The sequence below is a fragment of the Haliotis cracherodii genome, unplaced genomic scaffold, assembly GCF_022045235.1.
Source record: "Haliotis cracherodii isolate W230 unplaced genomic scaffold, xgHalCrac1.p SCAF_18, whole genome shotgun sequence".
Classification (NCBI taxonomy): Eukaryota; Metazoa; Mollusca; class Gastropoda; order Lepetellida; family Haliotidae; genus Haliotis; species Haliotis cracherodii.
The window spans coordinates 22,654,201-22,676,761 of record NW_027266273.1 but is presented as its reverse complement, the minus strand read 5'-3'; the positions used below and the strand labels follow the sequence as shown (position 1 = coordinate 22,676,761).

Genomic DNA, 22,561 nt, shown 5'->3' with positions numbered 1-22,561 from the left:
TCACGAGCTTACAACGTATATAACACGAGTTTTGTACGATGTCAATGCGATGTCATTACGAAATGTTACGATGTTGGCTCGATAAAGACTAGTTTTGTTACGAGCTAACTGCGATATTAACACGGGTTTATCATGATGTCGTGGGTTTCACCGAAGTGGTAAATGTCTGAAACCTGCATCAATTCGGGCTTTTCATCCACATTACGCTGGACCGCCGCGATATGACTGGCATACTGTTAAAAACGGTGTTAAACCCAACTCACTCACTCACTCACTCACTCATTAAAAAGACAACGTCACCATCTTCTATCATCTGCAAGATGTTGTCCTGGAATATCATCGTTTGTTAGAATAATATGATGGAAACAAGTCTTTGAATGGCATTTAGAAGTGATACACATAAGGAAGAGAATTTATGGATGTCAACTTCTTGATTATGAGGTAACACAACGTTTCGGAGTATATGTTACTCCTTCATCAGGTGAATGAATGCTATGACACAGAGAACATATATATGTACATGTAAGGACAACAAAAGTCATCATGATAAAGAAGCTGACATCCATAAATTCTCTTCCTTATGATTGAAACAATAATGAAATTACCTCCCGTTCCCTATTGAAGACAAATAGATGGAGTACTGTCATTTGAGATATCAAGGTATAGGCCTATGAAAGGTATTTTAGTAATCCTACCTTGGCAGTCGGGAATCGATTCATTCCATACATTAGACTGCAGACATGAAACAGACTTGGCTGTTGAGGAGTCTGGGAACTCGAAGCCAGTGACGCACGTGTACGTCATCTGAGTCTGGAACGTCATGATGCCCGGAACGTTGTAGACCTTTGACACAGTCGACGTGGCGTTTGCGGGAGTTGATAGTTCTGGGCATCTTTTCTCTGTATTGATAGAAATATCAAGTGTTGGGTGAATGTCCTCCGTCAATGACAACAATTGACTATCTCGTCGTCTAACATCTCCAGTCAACGTATGCCCTGTGATCAGACATGAGACGTTAGCCGACTTACTCGTCGTGTATATTCACACGACAATGTCATGTCACATCCATTACCAGACCTACTCTCCGTATGACATGGAGACAGCCAGACAGTGACATTACAGACTAACTCTTCGTTTGTACTAACAGTACTAACGGCAGTATCGTGTCACATCGATGTCATTATCAAGTAACTCACCGAACGTCCTGTAGACCGCGACAGGAGATCGCGCCAGTTACATTACACACCAACTCACCGAACGTCCTGTAGACCGCGACAGGAGATCGCGCCAGTTACATTACATACAATCTCACCGAACGTCCTGTAGACAGCCAGAGGAGATCGTGTCAGTTACATTACACACCAACTCACCGAACGTCCTGTAGACAGCCAGGGGAGATCGTGTCAGTTACATTACATAGCAACTCACCGAACGTCCTGTAGACAGCCAGAGGAGATCGTGTCAGTTACATTACATAGCAACTCACCGAACGTCCTGTAGACAGCCAGAGGAGATCGTGTCAGTTACATTACATAGCAACTCACCGAACGTCCTGTAGACAGCCAGAGGAGATCGTGTCAGTTACATTACATAGCAACTCACCGAACGTCCTGTAGACAGCCAGAGGAGATCGTGTCAGTTACATTACATAGCAACTCACCGAACGTCCTGTAGACAGCCAGAGGAGATCGTGTCAGTTACATTACATAGCAACTCACCGAACGTCCTGTAGACAGCCAGAGGAGGTCACGTCAATGACATTACAGACTAACTCGTCGATAGTACTAACACGGCAGTATCGTGTCACATCGATGTCATGATCAATTAACTCACCGAACGTCCTGTAGATAACCAGAGGAGATCGCGTCAGTGACATTACACACCAACTCACCGAAGGTCCTGTAGACAGCCAGACCATTGTTCAGTGTCTGACCACACTTGTATCCGATAGTAGAGAGGACGCACGTGTGGCTGCAGCGGCTGCTGTCGGCTTGACCGAGATGACCAACAGATGCCCCACACGTGCAATCTGTCGTCCCCCCGGCGTCGGCTGTGGAGGAACGTGCAACATGGATATTTAATAACTGTTCGTATGTACGTGCTGATGGATATTCATTAACCGTTACTCTGACATTGCCATGGGAACAAGAAAAGGGTAAGTTGCCTGGTCAAATTGATCGTTACCAAGATGCAAAAGTTAATACCCTCATAACTACCCTGAGACAAAAGAATACACTCCTACCCCCATAGTTACCAAGGGCCATGAAGAAGTATATTGTTATCCTGATATTTACCAAGGGCCATGAATGGCTACATTGTTATCCTAATAGTTACCAGGGGCCATGAAGAGGTACATTGTTATCCTGATATTTACCTAGGGCCATGAATGGCTACATTGTTATCCTAATAGTTACCAGGGGCCATGAAGAGGTACATTGTTATCCTGATATTTACCTAGGGTCATGAATGGCTACATTGTTATCCTGATAGTTACCTAGGGCCATGAATGGCTACATTGTTAGCCTGATAGTTACCTAGGGCCATGAATGGGTACATTGTTAGCCTGATAGTTACCTAGGGCCATGGATGGCTACATTGTTAGCCTGATAGTTACCTAGGGCCATGAATGGCTACATTGTTATCCTGATAGTTACCTAGGGCCATGAATGGCTACATTGTTATCCTGATAGTTACCCAGGGCCATGAATGGCTACATTGTTAGCCTGAGAGTTACCAAGGTCCATGAATGGCTACATTGTTAGCCTGATAGTTACCTAGGGCCATGAATGGCTACATTGTTATCCTGATATTTACCTAGGACCATGAATGGCTACATTGTTATCCTGATATTTACCCAGGGCCATGAATGGCTACATTGTTATCCTGATATTTACCTAGGGCCATGGATGGCTACATTGTTAGCCTGATAGTTACCTAGGGCCATGAATGGCTACATTGTTATCCTGATAGTTACCTAGGGCCATGAATGGCTACATTGTTAGCCTGATAGTTACCTAGGGCCATGAACGGGTATATTGTTAGCCTGATAGTTACCTAGGGCCATGAATGGCTACATTGTTAGCCTGATAGTTACCTAGGGCCATGAATGGCTACATTGTTATCCTGATATTTATCCCGGGCCATGAATGGCTACATTGTTATCTTGATAGTTACCTAGGGCCATGAATGGCTACATTGTTATCCTGATATTTACCCCGGGCCATGAATGGCTACATTGTTATCTTGATAGTTACCTAGGGCCATGAATGGCTACATTGTTAGCCTGATAGTTTCCTAGAGCCATGAATGGGTATATTGTTATCCTGATAGTTACCTAGAGCCATGAATGGGTATATTGTTATCCTGATATTTACCTAGGGCCATGAACGGGTATATTGTTATCCTGATAGTTACCTAGGGCCATGAATGGGTATATTGTTATCCTTATAGTTACCTAGGGCCATGAATGGGTATATTGTTATCCTGATATTTACCTAGGGCCATGAACGGGTATATTGTTATCCTGATATTTACCTAGGGCCATGAATGGGTATATTGTTATCCTGATATTTACCTAGGGCCATGAATGGGTATATTGTTATCCTGATATTTACCTAGGGCCATGAACGGGTATATTGTTATCCTGATAGTTACCTAGGGCCATGAATGGGTATATTGTTATCCTTATAGTTACCTAGGGCCATGAATGGGTATATTGTTAGCCTGATAGTTACCTAGGGCCATGAATGGCTACATTGTTAGCCTGATAGTTACCTAGAGCCATGAATGGGTATATTGTTATCCTGATAGTTACCTAGAGCCATGAATGGGTATATTGTTATCCTGATATTTACCTAGGGCCATGAACGGGTATATTGTTATCCTGATAGTTACCTAGGGCCATGAATGGGTATATTGTTATCCTTATAGTTACCTAGGGCCATGAATGGGTATATTGTTATCCTGATATTTACCTAGGGCCATGAACGGGTATATTGTTATCCTGATATTTACCTAGGGCCATGAATGGGTATATTGTTATCCTGATATTTACCTAGGGCCATGAATGGGTATATTGTTATCCTGATATTTACCTAGGGCCATGAACGGGTATATTGTTATCCTGATAGTTACCTAGGGCCATGAATGGGTATATTGTTATCCTTATAGTTACCTAGGGCCATGAATGGGTATATTGTTAGCCTGATAGTTACCTAGGGCCATGAATGGGTATATTGTTATCCTGATAGTTACCTAGGGCCATGAATGGGTATATTGTTATCCTTATAGTTACCTAGGGCCATGAATGGGTATATTGTTATCCTTATAGTTACCTAGGGCCATGAATGGGTATATTGTTAGCCTGATAGTTACCTAGGGCCATGAACGGGTATATTGTTATCCTGATATTTACCCCGGGCCATGAATGGCTACATTGTTATCTTGATAGTTACCTAGGGCCATGAATGGGTACTTGGTTGTAGAAGTACAAGCAGCCAGGCAGTCATCTGCTGATGTCACTGTACCCTGGGATACAAAATCGGATTCCGCAAAGCATCCGACATAGCGATCCGAATCTGGAAATGAACCCAGCATTCAGATACATGTAGTCGCGTTGATGTTGATGTTTTATGACGCAGTCAATATATCCCGGCGGGCTGTAAATAGCGTTTTGGTCAGCAGGTCAGAGTTGAATGGGTAAACAAGCTATAAAGCCAGACCAACCACCAAAGTTTAGTCAATTCGAACAAGAGTGCTCTAACAGATGATATGTACTCACTCGTATTTATACAGATACATATTCTGTTAATATACACTCATCGTCAAAGGAAACGCGAATACCATATATGTTGGTAAATGTATGAAGAAGTACTCATTTTCAAGGGATGTTAGATTTATTTGATGCACAAACGAACAAACAGGTATGTTGTATGAACCGACGCTCATGAACGCATCACATGTGACGTCACAGATCCATGACTCGAGATGCACAATTTGTCTCATGCATTGGCTTCACACATTGACCACTAGGCTACCCGACCGCCCCTCCAGACAATAGAGGTGGTATTGAGTGAGAACAGACATGTGATGTGTGGTATTGTTCCAGTATTCCAGGTCTGGAGTCAGACAATCCAGTGATTGGCATAACGAGCATCTATCTAACCAACTGGGATACGATGATATGCATCAACCAAGTCAGTGAGCCTGACCAACCGATCGCGATCCTGTTAGTCGCCTATTACGACAAGCATGGGTGCGGCGTTAAGCAACATAAAAAATGTATGTTGTATGTTTCTGGAAATGGTCACATTGTACATTTAAATAAAAACACAGTGCAACATTGGAACACTTACGATTAAAGTTGAGATAGAGCTCCCCAAGGAACTCGACTCTCATGGCGGCGGCAGCGGCGCTTGTCTCTGGAACCAGTCGGATGCTGTCACACACGAAGGGGTCGGGGAAGAAATGGTTTGTCACAGTAGATCTGTCCGTGTTTCCACTCATCTGATAACATTAATGTGGTGTGCGCGTACGATAAACGGTTACTGCCACTTATGACAGCAATCATAACTGTGGAAAAAGTAAATATACTGTATACTGTATACTATAATTCTGACTGTAAAAGCTCTTGGCGAACTAGGCTGGAATCTTTTAGCTCGATCGTAACGCCACAAATGACTATTACGAGTTATGTCCCTTCTATGTCCCTCATACTGACCAATTAGATTCCACATCTTATAACACTTGCATTTGCTTCAACATAATGGCGGCGCCAGTGAAGACGATCTGATCGATAATCAAAATATATATTCTGCTAAAACGGGTCTTACTTCGCGAAGTGCCTCAAGCGAAAGAGCATCCTGACTGAAAACGTGAAAAGAACTGGAAAAAACTGCACCCTAGTTTACGAACCGGATGTCAATTTCATTTTGATGGGACTATGCGTAGACTCGTGAATCTAGCAAAAATATAACTTCATAATTCCAGCCTAGTTCGGCAAGGTGGAAACGGGACTTTCATAGTCAGGGCCTCGGGAAGATGAACGCATGGGTTATCACTGTGATCTAGGGATGTCCGTTCAAACTGCATTCGATCTCCTTTTGGAATATGACACCAGACGGTGGGCTTACACTACGATCCGCAACGGTTTGATTACATTTACATTTGCCTCTTCCTCGACATGATATATACCCTGAACCCATTCGTCATCTTATCTTCGTTTGGTTTGAATAACCCGTCGCTGGACGTCTAATCATTATACAGTGTTCTTCCATTTAAACAAGCAGCGATATCACCAATTCTCATCTCAAATTTGCATGCCGCAGAAAAGTGACGTCATGGATCTGTTGGTTCAGGCGGGTCGAACTTCGACCTATGACCCCAGTAGTAGGAATATATGAATAAATTACAAGTCGGTCTACCGGTTCACCGGTGAAATTTTTGTGTTAACTTGGGACTGCGTACCTGTTAACTCTCGCGCATTTGACGTTAGACTCACGCTATTTCAACAAAACTCCCTCTCTCACGCCAATATTCGCTCAAAACAACTTTTAAAAATATCGTGCTTTACTTTTGTGCCGAATCGACTTGCTTCTCATCGTACATGTAACTATCGTAGCGCTCTTGTCATTTTTTCCACATCGCTCTGTTAAGACAATTTACAAAAACACGTTCAACCAGAGGGCTCCAAAATACTTGGGGAAATGTTGAAAGCATTTTCGGATGGGGGACTTCGGACCTTTACACACCACCAAACCTTCGCCCTTGCCATGAACTGGATCTGCGGATCCTGGACGCTAGCTAATAAACAAGTCACTCACTGAATACATCTGGGGTTGACAGCTATGAGACTGCGATAGGAATTTCATCATGTATGTTCGAAGTCAGAACATTGTCATTTGTGACGCCATTATAACATTATGACGTCATATTGTCCGTACAAGCAGGCCAGTTGTACGCTATTTTACGACACGTATAGAATCTATCATTACGTTTTCACAAGTACTAGTATATACAGATTATCGCGCGATGTGTGTTTTGGGTTGGTAAATATCCTGTATTAGGAATAAACATTGTATTTAGCGAGCCTTAGGATGGCAAATATCCTGTGTTAGGAATAAACATTGTATTTAGCGAGCCTTAGGGTGGCAAATATCCTGTGTTAGGAAAAAACATTGTATTTAGCGAGCCTTAGGATGGCAAATATCCTGTGTTAGGAATAAACATTGTATTTAGCGAGCCTTAGGGTGGCAAATATCCTGTGTTAGGAATAAACATTGTATTTAGCGAGCCTTAGGATGGCAAATATTCTGTGTTAGGAATAAACATTGTATTTAGCGAGCCTTAGGGTGGCAAATATACTGTGTTAGGAATAAACATTGTATTTAGCGAGCCTTAGGATGGCAAATATCCTGTGTTAGGAATAAACATTGTATTTAGCGAGCCTTAGGGTGGCAAATATCCTGTGTTTGGAATAAACATTGTATTTAGCGAACCTTAGGGTGGCAAATATTCTGTGTTAGGAATAAACATTGTATTTAGCGAGCCTTAGGGTGGCAAATATCCTGTCTTAGGAATAAACATTGTATTTAGCGAGCCTTACGTGGCAAATATCTTGTGTTAAGAAATAAACATTGTATTTGGCGTAGATACATAGTGTGTATTCCATAAGCGTGATAACCACTATATTATATAATGTCGTCGAAAATCCTGTTCTCATCTCTCACAAACGGTACCAAAACATTGCAAGTTTCCCTGAAATGTGCGCCTCAATAGATTGCGTCAGAAGGTAAGTGATTTGCCAGTCGGACAGTGACAACAGTTTTTTTTATCCAACCCATTATATGATAAACAGAACTTATTTTCGGTGAAAAATGTTCGTCTGCCTTCGGTATTTCACAAACATTTGTCAATTGTGACAATCATGACAAGCAGAGCACCTCATATGGAATTCTGTGACGTCTAGTCTGTACAGACTGGCCTGGTTGTTCAATCGCTCGCTCGTCTCGCCGACGACCAGGGAACGATTCCCTACATGGGAACATTGCGTGAAGCCCATTTCTGGTGTCGTAAGAGGCGACTAACGGGATCAAGTCGTCAGGCTCGCTGACTTGGTTGATGCATGTCATCGTTTCCCAATTGCGTGGATCGATGATCATGATGTCAATCACTAGATTGTCTGGTCCAGACTCGTTTATTTACAGACCGTCGTCATATAGCTGGAATATTGCTGAGTGCAGCGTTAAACAACAAACAAACAAACAAACAAACAAAACCAAAAGCGGCGTAAAACACAACTCACAGAACGGCCTGCCGACTTGTATGGATTTTATGACGGGTAACGACAAAAGTTTTCACAAGACGAAGACAATCAAATCAGCTGGATAGATTCTCTTATCGAGTAATGATGAAAATGTACATACCGCATTGGAGTATTGCGTCCACGTCCCGCCACTGTCGACACTGTAATGGAGGCTGAAGGAGGTCACCCACGCCTGGTCCGCCAGGGACTGACCCCCTGCAGGCGACAGGAGTAACATTGATATAGAAGACAGACGGATTTACTATAACACATTGGACTGAAAGTATTCAAACATTCAGCTACTTGACCCTTAGAGAGAATATGTGAGTTCGTATTTCACGTGGCACTCAGCAATGAGCCAGTCTTATCATGGAGGCTGCAACTAACCGAGTCGGGCAAGGCAAACATGTGGTCGATAGCACGATCAACAATCCACGCGATGGTATACAATTTCACACAGTCAACATATTCAAACACCTGATCGTTAGGACCCGTGAAGATCCGGGGTAGAATAGGTCTTCAACAACCCATGCTTGCCGTAAAAGGCGACTATGCTTGTTGTAAGAGGCGACTAACGGGATCGGGTGGTTGCATGGATCGATGCTCATGAAATTAATCACTGGATTGTCTGGTCCAGACTCGATTATTTACAGACCGCTGTCATATAGCTGGAATATTGCTGAGTGCGGTGTTGAAACAAACCAACCAACCAACCGGATCGTTAGATTGGTCGGCTCTAATGACAAGCAAATTTCTATGGGATTGAAACTTTTCATACATCTGAACATGAACAGCCGGTATCAAACACACCGAAAGGAAACAGTGTCAGTAGAGTCAGTGTAGAGAGTATGGTACACTGAAACATTACCAATGTAAGCTATATTTGCCAATTAGCTACAATATACTATGGGGCGGTCGGGTAGCCTAATGGTTAAAGCGTTCGCTCGTCACGTCGAAGACCCGGGTTCGATTCCCGACATGGGTACAATATGTGAAGCCCATTTCTGGTGTCCCCCACCGTGACATTGCTGGAATATTGCTAAATGCGGCGTAAAACCATACTCACTAACTCACTACAATATACTATAGCTATTCAATAATACAGAGTTATATATACTATACTATTACTGACCTTGTGTGAGCACCGCCTTGACGAGGTATTGGGCGGGGAAGTTCGCCTGCAGCCAGGAGGGATTGTCGGCGGGTTTCCAACTACTCGGGGACACAAGGCCAGAGCCCAGTCTGGGGAGAGGGAGGACTCACACATAAAATAAAGTTTATAAAAGCAGTCTTATCTTTGCATACACATGCAACTGGACGCCAAATAAAGGTAGATACAAAGCAAGTCCGGTTCGAGGTCATGACATAAGTCTACTCTTCGGTACGAGGACATATACAGGCACAGATTACTCGGATCAGCTGGATGTGAGTTCGATCCCAATTTTTCCCACTTGGTATGAATTGGTCTACGACTCGCAGCAATAACATCGATCCTCTGACATCACCTGTGACACTGTTCAAACCAACAATAGACTCTCACCAACCCACACACTCACTTACTCTACCTTCAGCTACAGTATGTTGTCCCCGTCTCTCTCTCTCTCTCTCTCTCTCTCTCTCTCTCTCTCTCTCTCTCTCTCTCTCTCTCTCTCTCTCTCTCTCTCTCTCTCTCTCTCACACACACACACACACACACACACACTCACGAACGAACGAACGAACGCACGCACGCACGCACGCACACACGCACGCATGCTTTAATAGCACAATAAGTCACCTCACTTACCTTGCATGTGCAGCAGGGTGGCCTGGGGCCTCACTGGATGCAGACACGCCCCCCGAGCTGGACCCTAGTATCGGTTCATAGCCCGCCCCTGATACAGAGGAAATGGTATATCTTGCGTTATGTAGGTTAATCTCCGGAATCAAATTTAATTGTTTGGTATAACCTTCTCGTTAATTTTAACTCGAAACTTTGGAAAGTATGTGTTATTTTTGGAAGAATTGCATCTTGACGCAATGTATCGATTAACTTGTTACTTATATACACATCAGGGACGTCTCGTTCACGGTGAATATACATGTACCTCTCCCACTGTTCGGTAGTTATTCAAAGTAGCTTAAATCGAAATTGTCTTTACTTTTAAATCAACATAGTGGTGGACGGTCGCTTTTTCTACAACGGAGGATTTCATCGACCCAATGTGTGTACGAACGCAGACTGTATGGTCAAAGAACTTCGACCGATAATAAAGTTTTCCTCACCATAGACGAAACACTGTACCAGTGTCGTTACCGCGTTGCGTTGCAGTTGGTACCAGCCTGGCATCGTCACGCCGTACTGCTGCAGCTGTGTACAAGACGACAAGATGGCGGTGGTGTAGGAAGCTGGCAACAGAAGACACGCATGTCAGTACCACCTCGCTGTCCTGACATTATATACCTAGTGTGCGACTTACACGAGCGCTGGACGTGCAACATGCCTTAAGAAGACCATACTCCTCCGTCTGGTCCTTCGTGACTCCATGAAACTGAGATGACGAGTTATTGCCAGTTTGATCTTAAAAACACCCGAGTCTGCAGTTGCATGAAGTGTTGTTAAATGACCTACATGTAATTGTTTGAATTTGGTCTTTCAGTCTATCCCCTTGTTAAGTGACGACCATATGGTAATCTGATCATTTTTAGAATCTGGTCTAAAAATACCTCCCAAGAATGTATTTTTGTGAAGCATGCTTACTTTTTCACCAGTTAGCTGGTTCAGTTTATTTTTTTCGATACAATTCCAGGCCCCAATTCCAAGAATGTTATATGTTCCGTCACAAAACATTACAGTATGAAGAATGTGAAATAAATTGTTGGGTTGTTGAATCAAAATTGAGCAAATCTGTACATAATCGAGTCGGAGCAGAATATCCAGTCTTTGACACTATGAGCATCGATAAACGCAGTTGGGATACGATCATAGGCATCAACCAAGTTAGCAAGCATACGATAAGCATGGATTGCTGAAGACCAATTCTAACTCGAATCTTCTCAGGGTTTATATATCAAACTCACTTGGCAATGCAAAGTATTGCCTGAATAAATACGTTAGTTATTAGTAAACAAGCTCGAGGCATGATGGATCCAGTACATCTGCATCCCCGCAGACCTAACCCATAACGTAGACAGATACACTGATGGGGTATTAGGTGAGTGGGTGAGTATGATTTTATTCCTCTTTTAGCAGTATTCCAGTAATAGGATGGCGGGGAACACCAGCAATGGGTTTCACACATTGTACCCATGTAGGGACTCGAACCCGGGTCTTCGGTGTGACGAGCCAACGCTTTAACCACTAGGCTACCCCACCGCCCTTTGACGGGCATTAAGAATGTAAGCCCACTGCCCCTGAAAGCTCCAAGTTGAACCAAAGTGTTCGTTAAGTCATTCGTTCATATAGAAAGAGGCATGTTGGACCAAGTGGGTACATATCACTAGCAAGTCCCTTACCTATGTCGTAGAATGAGGATTCGTTAGATTCATTGGACCCGCACTGTTGGTAGGGCTGGACCCAACACCCCGTGTCACATATGCCCGAATTGATGACGTCGTAGGAGGCGTAACACTCGCACGTACTTCCGTTAAGGGCAAAGTGGGATTCATTCTGGCCCCTACAGAACTCCATACATTGAGAAACCGACATCTGTTCAGCTAAAGTGAAAGTGTTGCTAGGCGATGATCCTGTCACATGACATCCGGATGAAACTGAAACTGAAAGAACAGCTTCAGTAATATGTCCCTGGCACATGACTGTCCTCGAAGCGTGTTGTATAAGTCGGTACTCTCACCTGGTGCTGTCTCACAGATGTAGGGTAGCTCGGCACTACAGTTGTACCTCTGTAGTTTCAAAGTTCCCACGTCGACCACGATGCAGCCGTCATCCTTGAATGTATCGGCCGCCAACTCAGCCGACGTCATATATGTGCCGTCAGCTAGCATCACGTGACCCTCCAGCATCACCTCGCGTGCTCCTGTCCGCCATTTTGAATAGTGTGCCCACACCGGGACGGCGTTGATGAGATCCGATATGTACTGGACGGTGTCTGAATGTCCTGGTGTGAACAGATGTCCGCCAGACTGGAAACATAACTCGGCGGCACCAGTCTGAGATTTGGCACTGGGGTTTATTTGAATACAGGTCCGGTTGTGACCGATCCACCCAGGTGGACAATTAATGTCGTGAACTGCAATATTGAGAAGCGTCAATTACAGTAGGCTTTCTTCAAACTCATGGAGACATGGAGAACATACGTGAATGTCGTTACCATGACGCTGCTTGGTTCTGATTAGTCAAAATAGACTTAAAATCGGGTACCTAATTCCAATAGATACCTCAAAATTAACAAGCCTTTTCACATAAAACATGCATGTGAATACATGGATCTATCGAAAGCTTATCAATCGATGCATAATTATTTGTTGATAGAACTGTATACGTTCGATATTGGAACATTATCAGATGTTTTGTCATTTATTGATTCACGGCACAAGCATGTAATCACAGCAGCATTTAAAATATGATTAAATGTATTTCAAAACACATCCCATTAAATTAATTAAACTAACCACTATATCACAATAAGAACTCTCATTGTTTTTTCTCAGACCCCAAAGCGCTCGATCCCATATTAAAATAAGAAGAATCTAATCCACAGTTACGCAACCTTACATTTTAAAAAGACAACATAGGTTTATCTCCCTAATATAACATTGTCTTTCTCTTTAGTTTGTTGGTTTCTTTGTTGTATAACGCACACTCAGCAATATAATGTGGACCAGAGAATCTAGTGATTGACATCATGTGCATCAATCCAAGAAATTGGAATACGATGACATGCATCAACCAAGTCAGGGAGCCTGACCACCCGATCCCGTTAGTCGCCTATTACGACAAGCATAGTCACCGTTTACGGGAAGGATGGGTTGCTGAAGACCTATTCCATTCCGGATCTTCACGAGTGTTACGAACAAATGCATATACTAACTTGAATCTACATCATAATCTAATCTGAAACTTCGACCAATGTGAGTGGTGTAGAACTTACTGTCAAATCCGCACTCCCGAGTCTCGGCCGTGCCCGTGATGGTGTTGTTGATGAGGTATTGTCCCCGGTACAGCACCCCACTGCCGTACAAGACGCTGCAGCTCTCGGGGAGATCATCATGCCCTGTAACGGGTGTCGGATTAAAGGTCACACAGGTGTTAGAGCTGGATGCAACTTGTACTCTTATGTTGGTAAGCATAATTATGCTGGGAGCCACAATACACAAATTGCATTCCCAGGTGTATTTAACGGGCTACAAAGACATCAAAGTTATCGATTCATAATAACCCTATAACACCATCAATTGACTCCCTCATCCATTATATAGAGATGAGAATGGACTTTAACAATATGACAACGCCTTCGTGGTCTAGTGGATAGAGCGTCTGACCGTAGGTTGGTCGTAACAAAAGACGCTAAAAGATGGCACTTGTTGTTACCCTGCCTGGCACTCGGCATAACGTGGATAAAACAAGGACTGACCGGCTCGGAGTCAGTATACTGTGTCTGAGCAGGGTATCCATGTTAAACTACGGCATGGTACCTCAGTGGGTTAGCACTATACACACACACACACACACACACACACACACACACACACACCATGCAAAACGATGGCATTTTAATAATAATAATAATAATAATGATAAGGCGATGGAAACTGCCTGTAGCAGTGACAACAGTGTTCAATAGTGTTCGGTGACACATATATCATTCCCTTACCACATGGGAACCCCTCCCCACATACACATTACATATCTAGTCGCCTTTAACACGGGCATTTTTGAAAGCCTAGGGAAGATCCACACACGTGTGTACACAGTGTCAGTGTAACAAAGGTTAAAGGTTGAAATGCCTTGCACCAACTAATTCCATCAATATCCCACTCTGACTGGCACAACGAAATGCAATATTCATTAAAGTTCAATAACTTAGGACATGGTCTTACATATTCTGTAGGCCCTTAGCTTTGAACCGGAAGCACAATTCTGACCCGAGTGACCTGGACAGCTGACCTCACATCCGGGGTCAGAGGTTACTTTATTCAAGTTCGAAAGCTCGTCAACACTTGCGCAGTAACAATTGGCGACATGGAGCAAGGCTATTTCTTTGGCTTGACCCATACAGAGTTGTCGGCACAAGGTGAAGGTCATCGTAGAATAATTGGCTACAATTGGCTGAATCTGGTTGTTGTTGTCATAGCAAGCATCGTATTCTGAAACACAATACGTCATCGATCAGGAGTGCAATTACAATTGGTTATGCCATTCCGTTATCGTTATTGTTGTCAATCATAGTGTTCTTCACCATAGGTGAGTTGGGGTCAAGGCCGTTTAATCCAGCTATATCACCGCCAGCCAACTTTACGTTTACCACACGGACATGAATAAAGAGCTGATAGACAAAGTATGACAATCAGGTTATCAGCGGATCATTGTATGGATAAGGGACACAACTCCACACAGCGAACTGTGGCATTTGATACCAATGGGTCATGAGGGGATCTCATCATTATCTAGTGGACGCTTGTCAATACATTATCTAGTGGACGCTTGTCAATACATTATGTAGTGGACGTTTGTCAATACATTATCTAGTGGACGTTTGTTCAATACATTATCCAGCAGACGCTTGTCATTACATCATCTAGTGGACGCTTGTCAATACATTATCTAGTGGACGCTTGTCAATACATTATCCAGCGGACGCTTGTCAGTACATTATCTAGTGGACGCTTGTTAATACATTATCTAGTGGACGTTTGTCAATACATTATCTAGTGGACGCTTGTGAATACATTATCTAGTGGACGCTTGTCAATACATTATCCAGCGGACGCTTGTCAGTACATTATCTAGTGGACGCTTGTTAATACAGTATCTAGTGGACGCTTGTCATTACATTATCTAGTGGACGCTTGCCAATACATTATCTAGTGGACGCTTGTCAATACATTATCTAGTGGACGTTTGTTCAATACATTATCCAGTGGACGTTGGTCAATACATTATCTAGTGGACGTCTGTCAATACATTATCCAGTGAACGCTTGTCATTACATTATCTAGTGGACGCTTGTCAATACATTATCAAGTGGACGCTTGTCAATACATTATCTAGTGGACGTCTGTCAATGCATTATCTAGTGGACGTCTGTCAATGCATTATTTAGTGGACGCTTGTCAATACATTATCTAGTGGACGCTTGTCAATGCATTATCTAGTGGACGCTTGTCAATACATTATCAAGTCGGCGCTTGTCAATACATTATCTAGTGGACGTCTGTCAATACATTATCAAATGGACGCTTGTCAATACATTATCTAGTGGACGTCTGTCAATGCATTATCTTGTGGACGTCTGTCAATGCATTATTTAGTGGACGCTTGTCAATACATTATCTAGTGGACGCTTGTCAATACATTATCAAGTGGACGCTTGTTAATACATTATCTAGTTGACGCTTGTCAATACAGTACCTAGTGGACGCTTGTCAATACAGTATCTAGTTGACGCTTGTCAATACAGTATCTAGTTGACGCTTGTCAATACATTATCTAGTGGACGCTTGTCAATACAGTATCTAGTTGACGCTTGTCAATACAGTATCTAGTTAACGCTTGTCAATACAGTATCTAGTGGAAGCTTGCCAATACATTATCTAGTGGACGCTTGTCAATACAATATCTAGTGGAGGCTTGTCAATACATTATATAGTGGACGCTTGTCAATACAGTATCTAGATGACGCTTGTCAATACAGTATCTAGTTGACGCTTGTCAATACAGTATCTAGTGAACGTCTGTCAATACATTATCTAGTGGACGTCTGTCAATACAGTATCTAGTTGACGCTTGTCAATACATTATCTAGTTGACGCTTGTCAATACAGTATCTAGTTGACGCTTGTCAATACAGTATCTAGTGGACGCTTGTCAATACATTATCTAGTGGACGTCTGTCAATACATTATCTAGTGGAAGCTTGTCAATACATTATCTAGTGGACGCTTGTCAATACGTGCCTTTCTCTGTAGTGCACATGAAGCGTTTGTCATCTGACTTCTTTGTGTTCATAACCCCAGACGCAGTTTTCATTCTGACTCCTCCAGTGCCGGCTGTGAAGTCTGTGCCCGGGGCTGCTACCCCGTGCTTCATCAGTGATCCATCCGCCCAAGAAAATAGTCCATTTCGAAATTCATCCCGAGCACCAAGTGTCACAGATTTACTTGACATTAACGTTTTGGAATCTGGAATAACAAAACGAATACAATATATTGTCCCATGCAGTCGTGCGGTGTGTGGATACGTTGTGTTTCCAGGATTTGAGTTAGCAAGACTTAACCAGACATGTATGGCTCTGGTTTTATCTGTCCCCGTGTTGTCTTTTTCAGGTGAACAATTGACTTGCCCTTGCGTGTGTTTGAGACTTGTACCACCGGTGCGGTTTATTCACTATTTGATAGTGATTCATAACCACATGCTCATGATATAGTCGGAATGGTAGAATGGACAATGGTTTTAAGCAGAGTTTCTTATGATTATGGAAAGGATTTGGGGGACGTATCTTATTTGTGATAGCGTATCCTATCTTCAGGTTACTGAGGGCGACGATTTTGTTGGTAAAAAACATTTTTAGTAAAATCACGGCATGTCAGTTTGAGAGTTTGTAAGCCCAGAGTGATGTAGGTCCTTGACTTTTACTTGGTTGTGGTGCTGACAGACCTAAAAAATAATTACAGCGAATCTGGCATTCGAAACCACGATCATTGGTTTCAGATATGACTGAGGGACTCGGGTTGCAGTGACCTAGATGATGGACACATGTGCCCCGATAACTGAAGTAAACGTCCATACATATAAATAAAAGCCAATGTCGTCAATCTGTAAATCTGTAAATCTGTAAGCCCAGAAGGTGGCACTGAGAATGACACCGTTCGAGATAACGCTGTTTCTGTGAATGTTCGTAGCTTACACTTTATCACTTGTTGGAGGAAGGTCATCTCCCCCGCGTCTCTCGTGGACGCCAAGACGCCACCCCAGCTACGACAATCCGCCATCGCGGCATCCTCTCGCTTAGACTCGAACCCAAACAGCACGCAGTATCCGGCGTGACCCACCCCTGTGAAGGAAGTGGTGGGGCTCGTGGGGCAGGTGGAGTTATCTGGAGAAAGAGAGAAATAGCATCACCTCAAGTGTAGGAGTAGGATGTGAACTCGCACCTGCAGAAATTCTGCATGATTAAACAACATATTTTTTCCTGAAGCTGGTTGTTCGGATTAGCGATGAACTGAGCGTTTGTTTGTTTTCAACGCCGCACTCAGCAATATTCCAGCTGTATGACGGCGGTCTGTAAATAATCGAGTCTGAACCAGACAATCCAGTGATTGACATCATGAGCACCGATCCGCGCAATTGGGACACGATGACATGCATCAACAAAGCATAGTCGCCTTCTACGGCAAGAATGCCTTGCTGAAACCTATTCTAACCCGGATCTTTACGGGTAGGAACTTAACGTGCAGGTACGGAAACATATCCCGTTTCATATAAATGATACATACATCAGATATACTATATATCCAGGTATATTAGTGAAACTATTTTTCACATAATGCCACTGAATGTATGTCCTACACTACCTGACATAATGCAATAGGCCGGTGTGCCGTCCAAGACGTAGGTCCCTGGCACCATGATGCCCTGGTTGAAGAAGTCACTGCAGGATTTGGAATATTCGGGGAAGGCAGCTGGAAGCAGATTTGCTGACATCAAATAAGACGTTCATGTAGATGTAGTGTATAGTTCCATTGACCACGAAGAAATTGACAACACGAGTCTTCGTGAATAATACACCAATAGGCAGTGAGCGTGTGTTGAAGTGTATTGTTTGCATGAATACTCGATTTGGAGTTACTCTTTGAAATAATAATGATAATAATGATGATGATGATGATGATGATGATGATGATGATGATGATGATACATCTGTGGGTACAAACACAAAATAGACACTGATATTACACCGAAACAGGCTAAAGTTATCCGAGTTTTAAGTATAGTTATTGCACACTGGTTGGAGTTTAGTCGAGGATGCCACAATGCGAAACACGAGTCACGCCATCTAACGAGTGCAGCAGTCATGATCTACCAAGACTCCTAAACAGACAGAACACGATGAAAAGCTACGAAGGTTGACTGATATGGTTTGAGCCTTACATTGTACTAATTGCGTAAAGGCAAATCTTTTGTTGCAGACATCACATGATGTCATAGATTTATATCTACAGAAACTTGAGTCAGTTGAGCAAAATTTTTTCGCTGCGTCAAGTCAGTAAAATATACGAAGGCATGTGCCCTTTCCAAAGGACAAACACGAGAAAACTGCAGTGATCGCGTAATACAAGAAAAAAGGCTAAGCACCAAAGCTAGCCATGAAGATATGAATCCAACACCACGAAAGGATGCTCCTTCCTATGCCACCGCATCCGTGAAGATCAGGGGTAGAATAGGTCTTCAGCAACCCATGCTTACCATAAAAGGCGACTATGCTTGTCGTAAGTGGCGACTAACGGGATCGGGTGGTCAGGCCCGCTGAGTGGGTTGATACATATCATCGTATCCAAATTGCGTGGATGTTCATGATGTCAATTACTGGATTGTCTGGTCCAGACTCGTTTATTTACAGACCGCCGGCATATAGCTGGAATATTGCTGAGTGCGGCGTTAAACAACAAACAAGCAAAAAATCCTATGCCGTGTTGAACTGTAGCAGGGAGACCCTTGAAGACGACCACCGTCTTGGATGTCTGTCAGGTCAGAAATGATCAAGAGAGTCCACAATGGTGATGGCCGACCGGCGGATAACTGAGCGTCATAGTACTAGATCACTAGGCATTTCCCAAGAGAGAGAACATTCCAGTATCACAGGAACTTTGGAAATAAAGAAAGCATCTCCCCGCTTGGTTCCAAAGCTTCTGACAGCTGCTCAAAAATGCACCAGAAGCAAAAGGTATCGTGATAATCCAGCTCTGTTTGAAGCTTATCTACAAAGGTACTTGCAACAATATGTGACCATGAAGGAAAATTGGGTCCACCACTTCCAACAACAATCAAAACATCACCACAAAGGCAAAGACAATGCATCAGCTGGAAAGGTTATGGCCTTCGTGTACTGGAATGCAGAGGTGATCACTATGGTGGACTTTCTTCCAAAGGCCACACAGTAAACGGACCTTTGAGGCAGAAATTATGACCAAGAGACGTGGGAAACTGAGAAAAGGTGCGCTCATAAGCCGTTGCCGTGGCTTCAATGCACGAATGGAACTCCTTCAGCACCGACCCTATTCTCCTGATCTGTCTTCGTCAGACTTTTCTGTTTCAACTCAAGAGAAAAAGCTCCTTTCGGGGCCCATTTTGACTCATAAGATGACGTCATAGCCGCTGTGAATAACTTTTGGGAGTAGCCAAGAGAATGTCTACGACAACATCGTTGACAATACTGAAGGGGATTATGTTGAAAATAAAATCATCTTAGTGTCTTTAGGTCAGGACTTTTTCTGTGAGACTCAGAAGATATCAATCACCCGTCGCATGTATCCAGCTACAAAATCCGAAATTCTCTATTCATTGTTTTTATTTTGAGGTTGTGATATCATAACCAAATGTATGGCACTATGCTATATAGACTGCTATACAAGTGACAGAATAGGTTCTGTTAGTTACGGCAAATTAATATATAATTGGTTTCTTTCAAATTCTTGATTTCAGTAAAACCCGGTGTTATTTTTTTGTTACTATCTGAACCATTTGTGTATAACGAAACATGTTGAAAATACAAACCAGTTGTGTGTATGTTTGAAATAACTTGAGCAAAGTCGGGTATGTTGAACTGAAACATTATTCCTTTTTTGTACTACCCTGTTTGTTGAACGTATTATGTCTCTTTTGATTTGATACTGGCATAAATCGCTTTCACTTGGGGAGGTGGTGAAATGTGTGCATTTATACACAATTTGAACAGTTTTGTATTTGATAATTAAGCTTAGATGGTACAGTCGGGACTTGTTGGAACAGTATGTCATTGAAAGGTGTGTTAATTTGTTATATGCCGATCGTTTGGATTCACACATCAAGAACGTCAGAGATGAACTGTATGATTCTTTTCACAATAAACACCCAGGCTATCAAGTGGTTGATTTATTACAGTAAAATAACAAACCTAACAGAATTACGCCCTCAAAATGTTATAAAATGTACTAAATAATAAGTCCTGGTGTAACCATAGGGCGAAGTACGTTGACAACAGTGTACAGTCTCACCGACGCTGTAGGCGGACACATGCGCCGGTCCCCCGCACATCTGTCCCTTGTTAGTCAGACACATAGATGTACACGATGTTGGCGATTTGGCAGTGGCCATGGAGATGGTGCTACTACACCAACAGGATGTGACGTCAAGGAGGGCGTAGGTATGACCTTGACCCCAACACAGTTCAACACAGACTGGTATCGTCATGTCTTCATAGTCAGCCAGGATGGCCGCATCAGTCGGAACGTCGAAACAACCTACGTAATCTGAAATAGAATGATTTAGAGTCCATAATGTCGTGGAACTGTGTATCATGTTCATGGTCGCAGTGTCATTGACATAAATGTTTAGCTACATATACGTAGTGATAAAGCCGCCATTAAAAAATATGTTTTCACATGATTCACTTCAAAATATGTCTTATTGCGCCTACATATGACATTAATGAGTGAGTAAATAAATATTTCCATCACATCGACATTATTTCAATCATATAGTGACGCTATAAAATTATACATTTATAAAAAACATGCACAGTAAAGCAGAAATGGAAGATCTGGGGAGATTGGTTTGGGGAATGAAAATTAAACAGAGCGCCTGTGAGTGTTGCTCAGAGGGCAATTCTCGCAAATGTCGATAAAAAAAAAGGCCAAACACTTAAAAGCAATAACATATTCAAGCTATATCACGGCAGCTTGTACACTATCGAGTCTGGACCAGACAAACCAGTGGTTGATATCACGAGCAACGCCCAACACAATCGGGTAGGATCGATGTCACACATCAACCCCGTCACGGAGCAGGACCACCTGATATACCCAGTCACCTCTAACGACAAGCAATGTACTATTCTAACGGTCACTCCCATTATGACTATTCCCATTATGGCTCGACTCAAATAAGAAAATTATCCTACCTCCAGAATAATGGACTACACCAGTCGTCATCTCTACTCTTCCCATACTTGCTTGAACAATGTCTAATGTAAGATGTTGTTCTTGTGTAAATTAAATGAATACTACAAGGAATCTGTTTTGTCTTTTCCAATTTTGTGTACTCCAACAACTTAAACTAGATGTAGCGGTGACAATTTGTAGTTACAAATGTTATATTTGGGATAACACTTTCTTAGTAAAGTACAGATTCTCGTACTTCTTGGGGGTTGAGTCCCGTCCAGGATTCGAACCCACACTTGCCAGGGTGAGGCACCTAATCCCCGTGAAGTAATAGCAGTCAGCAGTCACTGAACCACGGCGTATTTGTTTTGAAGCAGTCGTCATAATAGGAAGGAGTCATAATGGGAAGAGTCCATTCTAACACGGTTCCGGGCTTAGATACAATAGACATCGAGAAAAAAACGTGACTGTCCCTCAAAGTAATTATGGATATTCAAATAAAGTATACGAGGAGTAATCATCAAACAACTTCCACTTCCTGTTGCAAAAGTAGGAGCGGTGGGGTAGCCTCGTGGTTCGCTCGTCACGCCGAGAGCCAGGGTTCTGTTCCCCACATGGGTACAATGTTTGAAACACATTTCTGGTGTTCAGGACCCGTTAAGATGCGGGTTAGAATAGGTCTTCAGCAACCCATGCTTGTCATAAAATGCGACTATGCTTGTCGTAAGTGGCGACTAAGGGGATCGGGTAATCAGGCTCACTGATTTGGATGATGCATGTTACGTATCCCAATTGCTTGGATCGATGCTGATGATGTCAATCACTGGATTGTCAGGTCCTGACTCGATCATTTACAGACCGTCGTCATATAGCTGGAATAATGCTGAGTGCAGTGTTAAACAACAAAGAAACAAACAAATTTGGTGTTCCCTGCCGTTACATTCCTGGAATATTGCTAAATGC

The 22,561-nt window shown here is 42.8% G+C and overlaps 1 protein-coding gene across 1 annotated transcript in view; it reads right to left on the bottom strand.

Annotated features, from left to right (window-relative positions):
• The window catches only part of LOC139465417 (uncharacterized), a 65,370-nt gene that overhangs the window by 3,677 nt on the left and 39,132 nt on the right, over nucleotides 1-22,561 (bottom strand). Inside the window, exons 12-27 of the mRNA XM_071247127.1 lie at nucleotides 20,714-20,968; nucleotides 18,035-18,142; nucleotides 17,368-17,556; nucleotides 16,418-16,642; nucleotides 14,342-14,608; nucleotides 13,393-13,515; nucleotides 12,136-12,531; nucleotides 11,798-12,058; nucleotides 10,568-10,690; nucleotides 10,089-10,176; nucleotides 9,435-9,544; nucleotides 8,424-8,518; nucleotides 5,355-5,505; nucleotides 4,455-4,577; nucleotides 1,892-2,050; nucleotides 696-899 (exon numbers count right to left, since the gene is read on the bottom strand). Of these exons, the coding sequence (XP_071103228.1) occupies nucleotides 696-899; nucleotides 1,892-2,050; nucleotides 4,455-4,577; nucleotides 5,355-5,505; nucleotides 8,424-8,518; nucleotides 9,435-9,544; nucleotides 10,089-10,176; nucleotides 10,568-10,690; nucleotides 11,798-12,058; nucleotides 12,136-12,531; nucleotides 13,393-13,515; nucleotides 14,342-14,608; nucleotides 16,418-16,642; nucleotides 17,368-17,556; nucleotides 18,035-18,142; nucleotides 20,714-20,968 (2,877 nt within the window). The remainder of the gene's footprint in view (nucleotides 1-695; nucleotides 900-1,891; nucleotides 2,051-4,454; nucleotides 4,578-5,354; nucleotides 5,506-8,423; nucleotides 8,519-9,434; nucleotides 9,545-10,088; nucleotides 10,177-10,567; nucleotides 10,691-11,797; nucleotides 12,059-12,135; nucleotides 12,532-13,392; nucleotides 13,516-14,341; nucleotides 14,609-16,417; nucleotides 16,643-17,367; nucleotides 17,557-18,034; nucleotides 18,143-20,713; nucleotides 20,969-22,561) is intronic.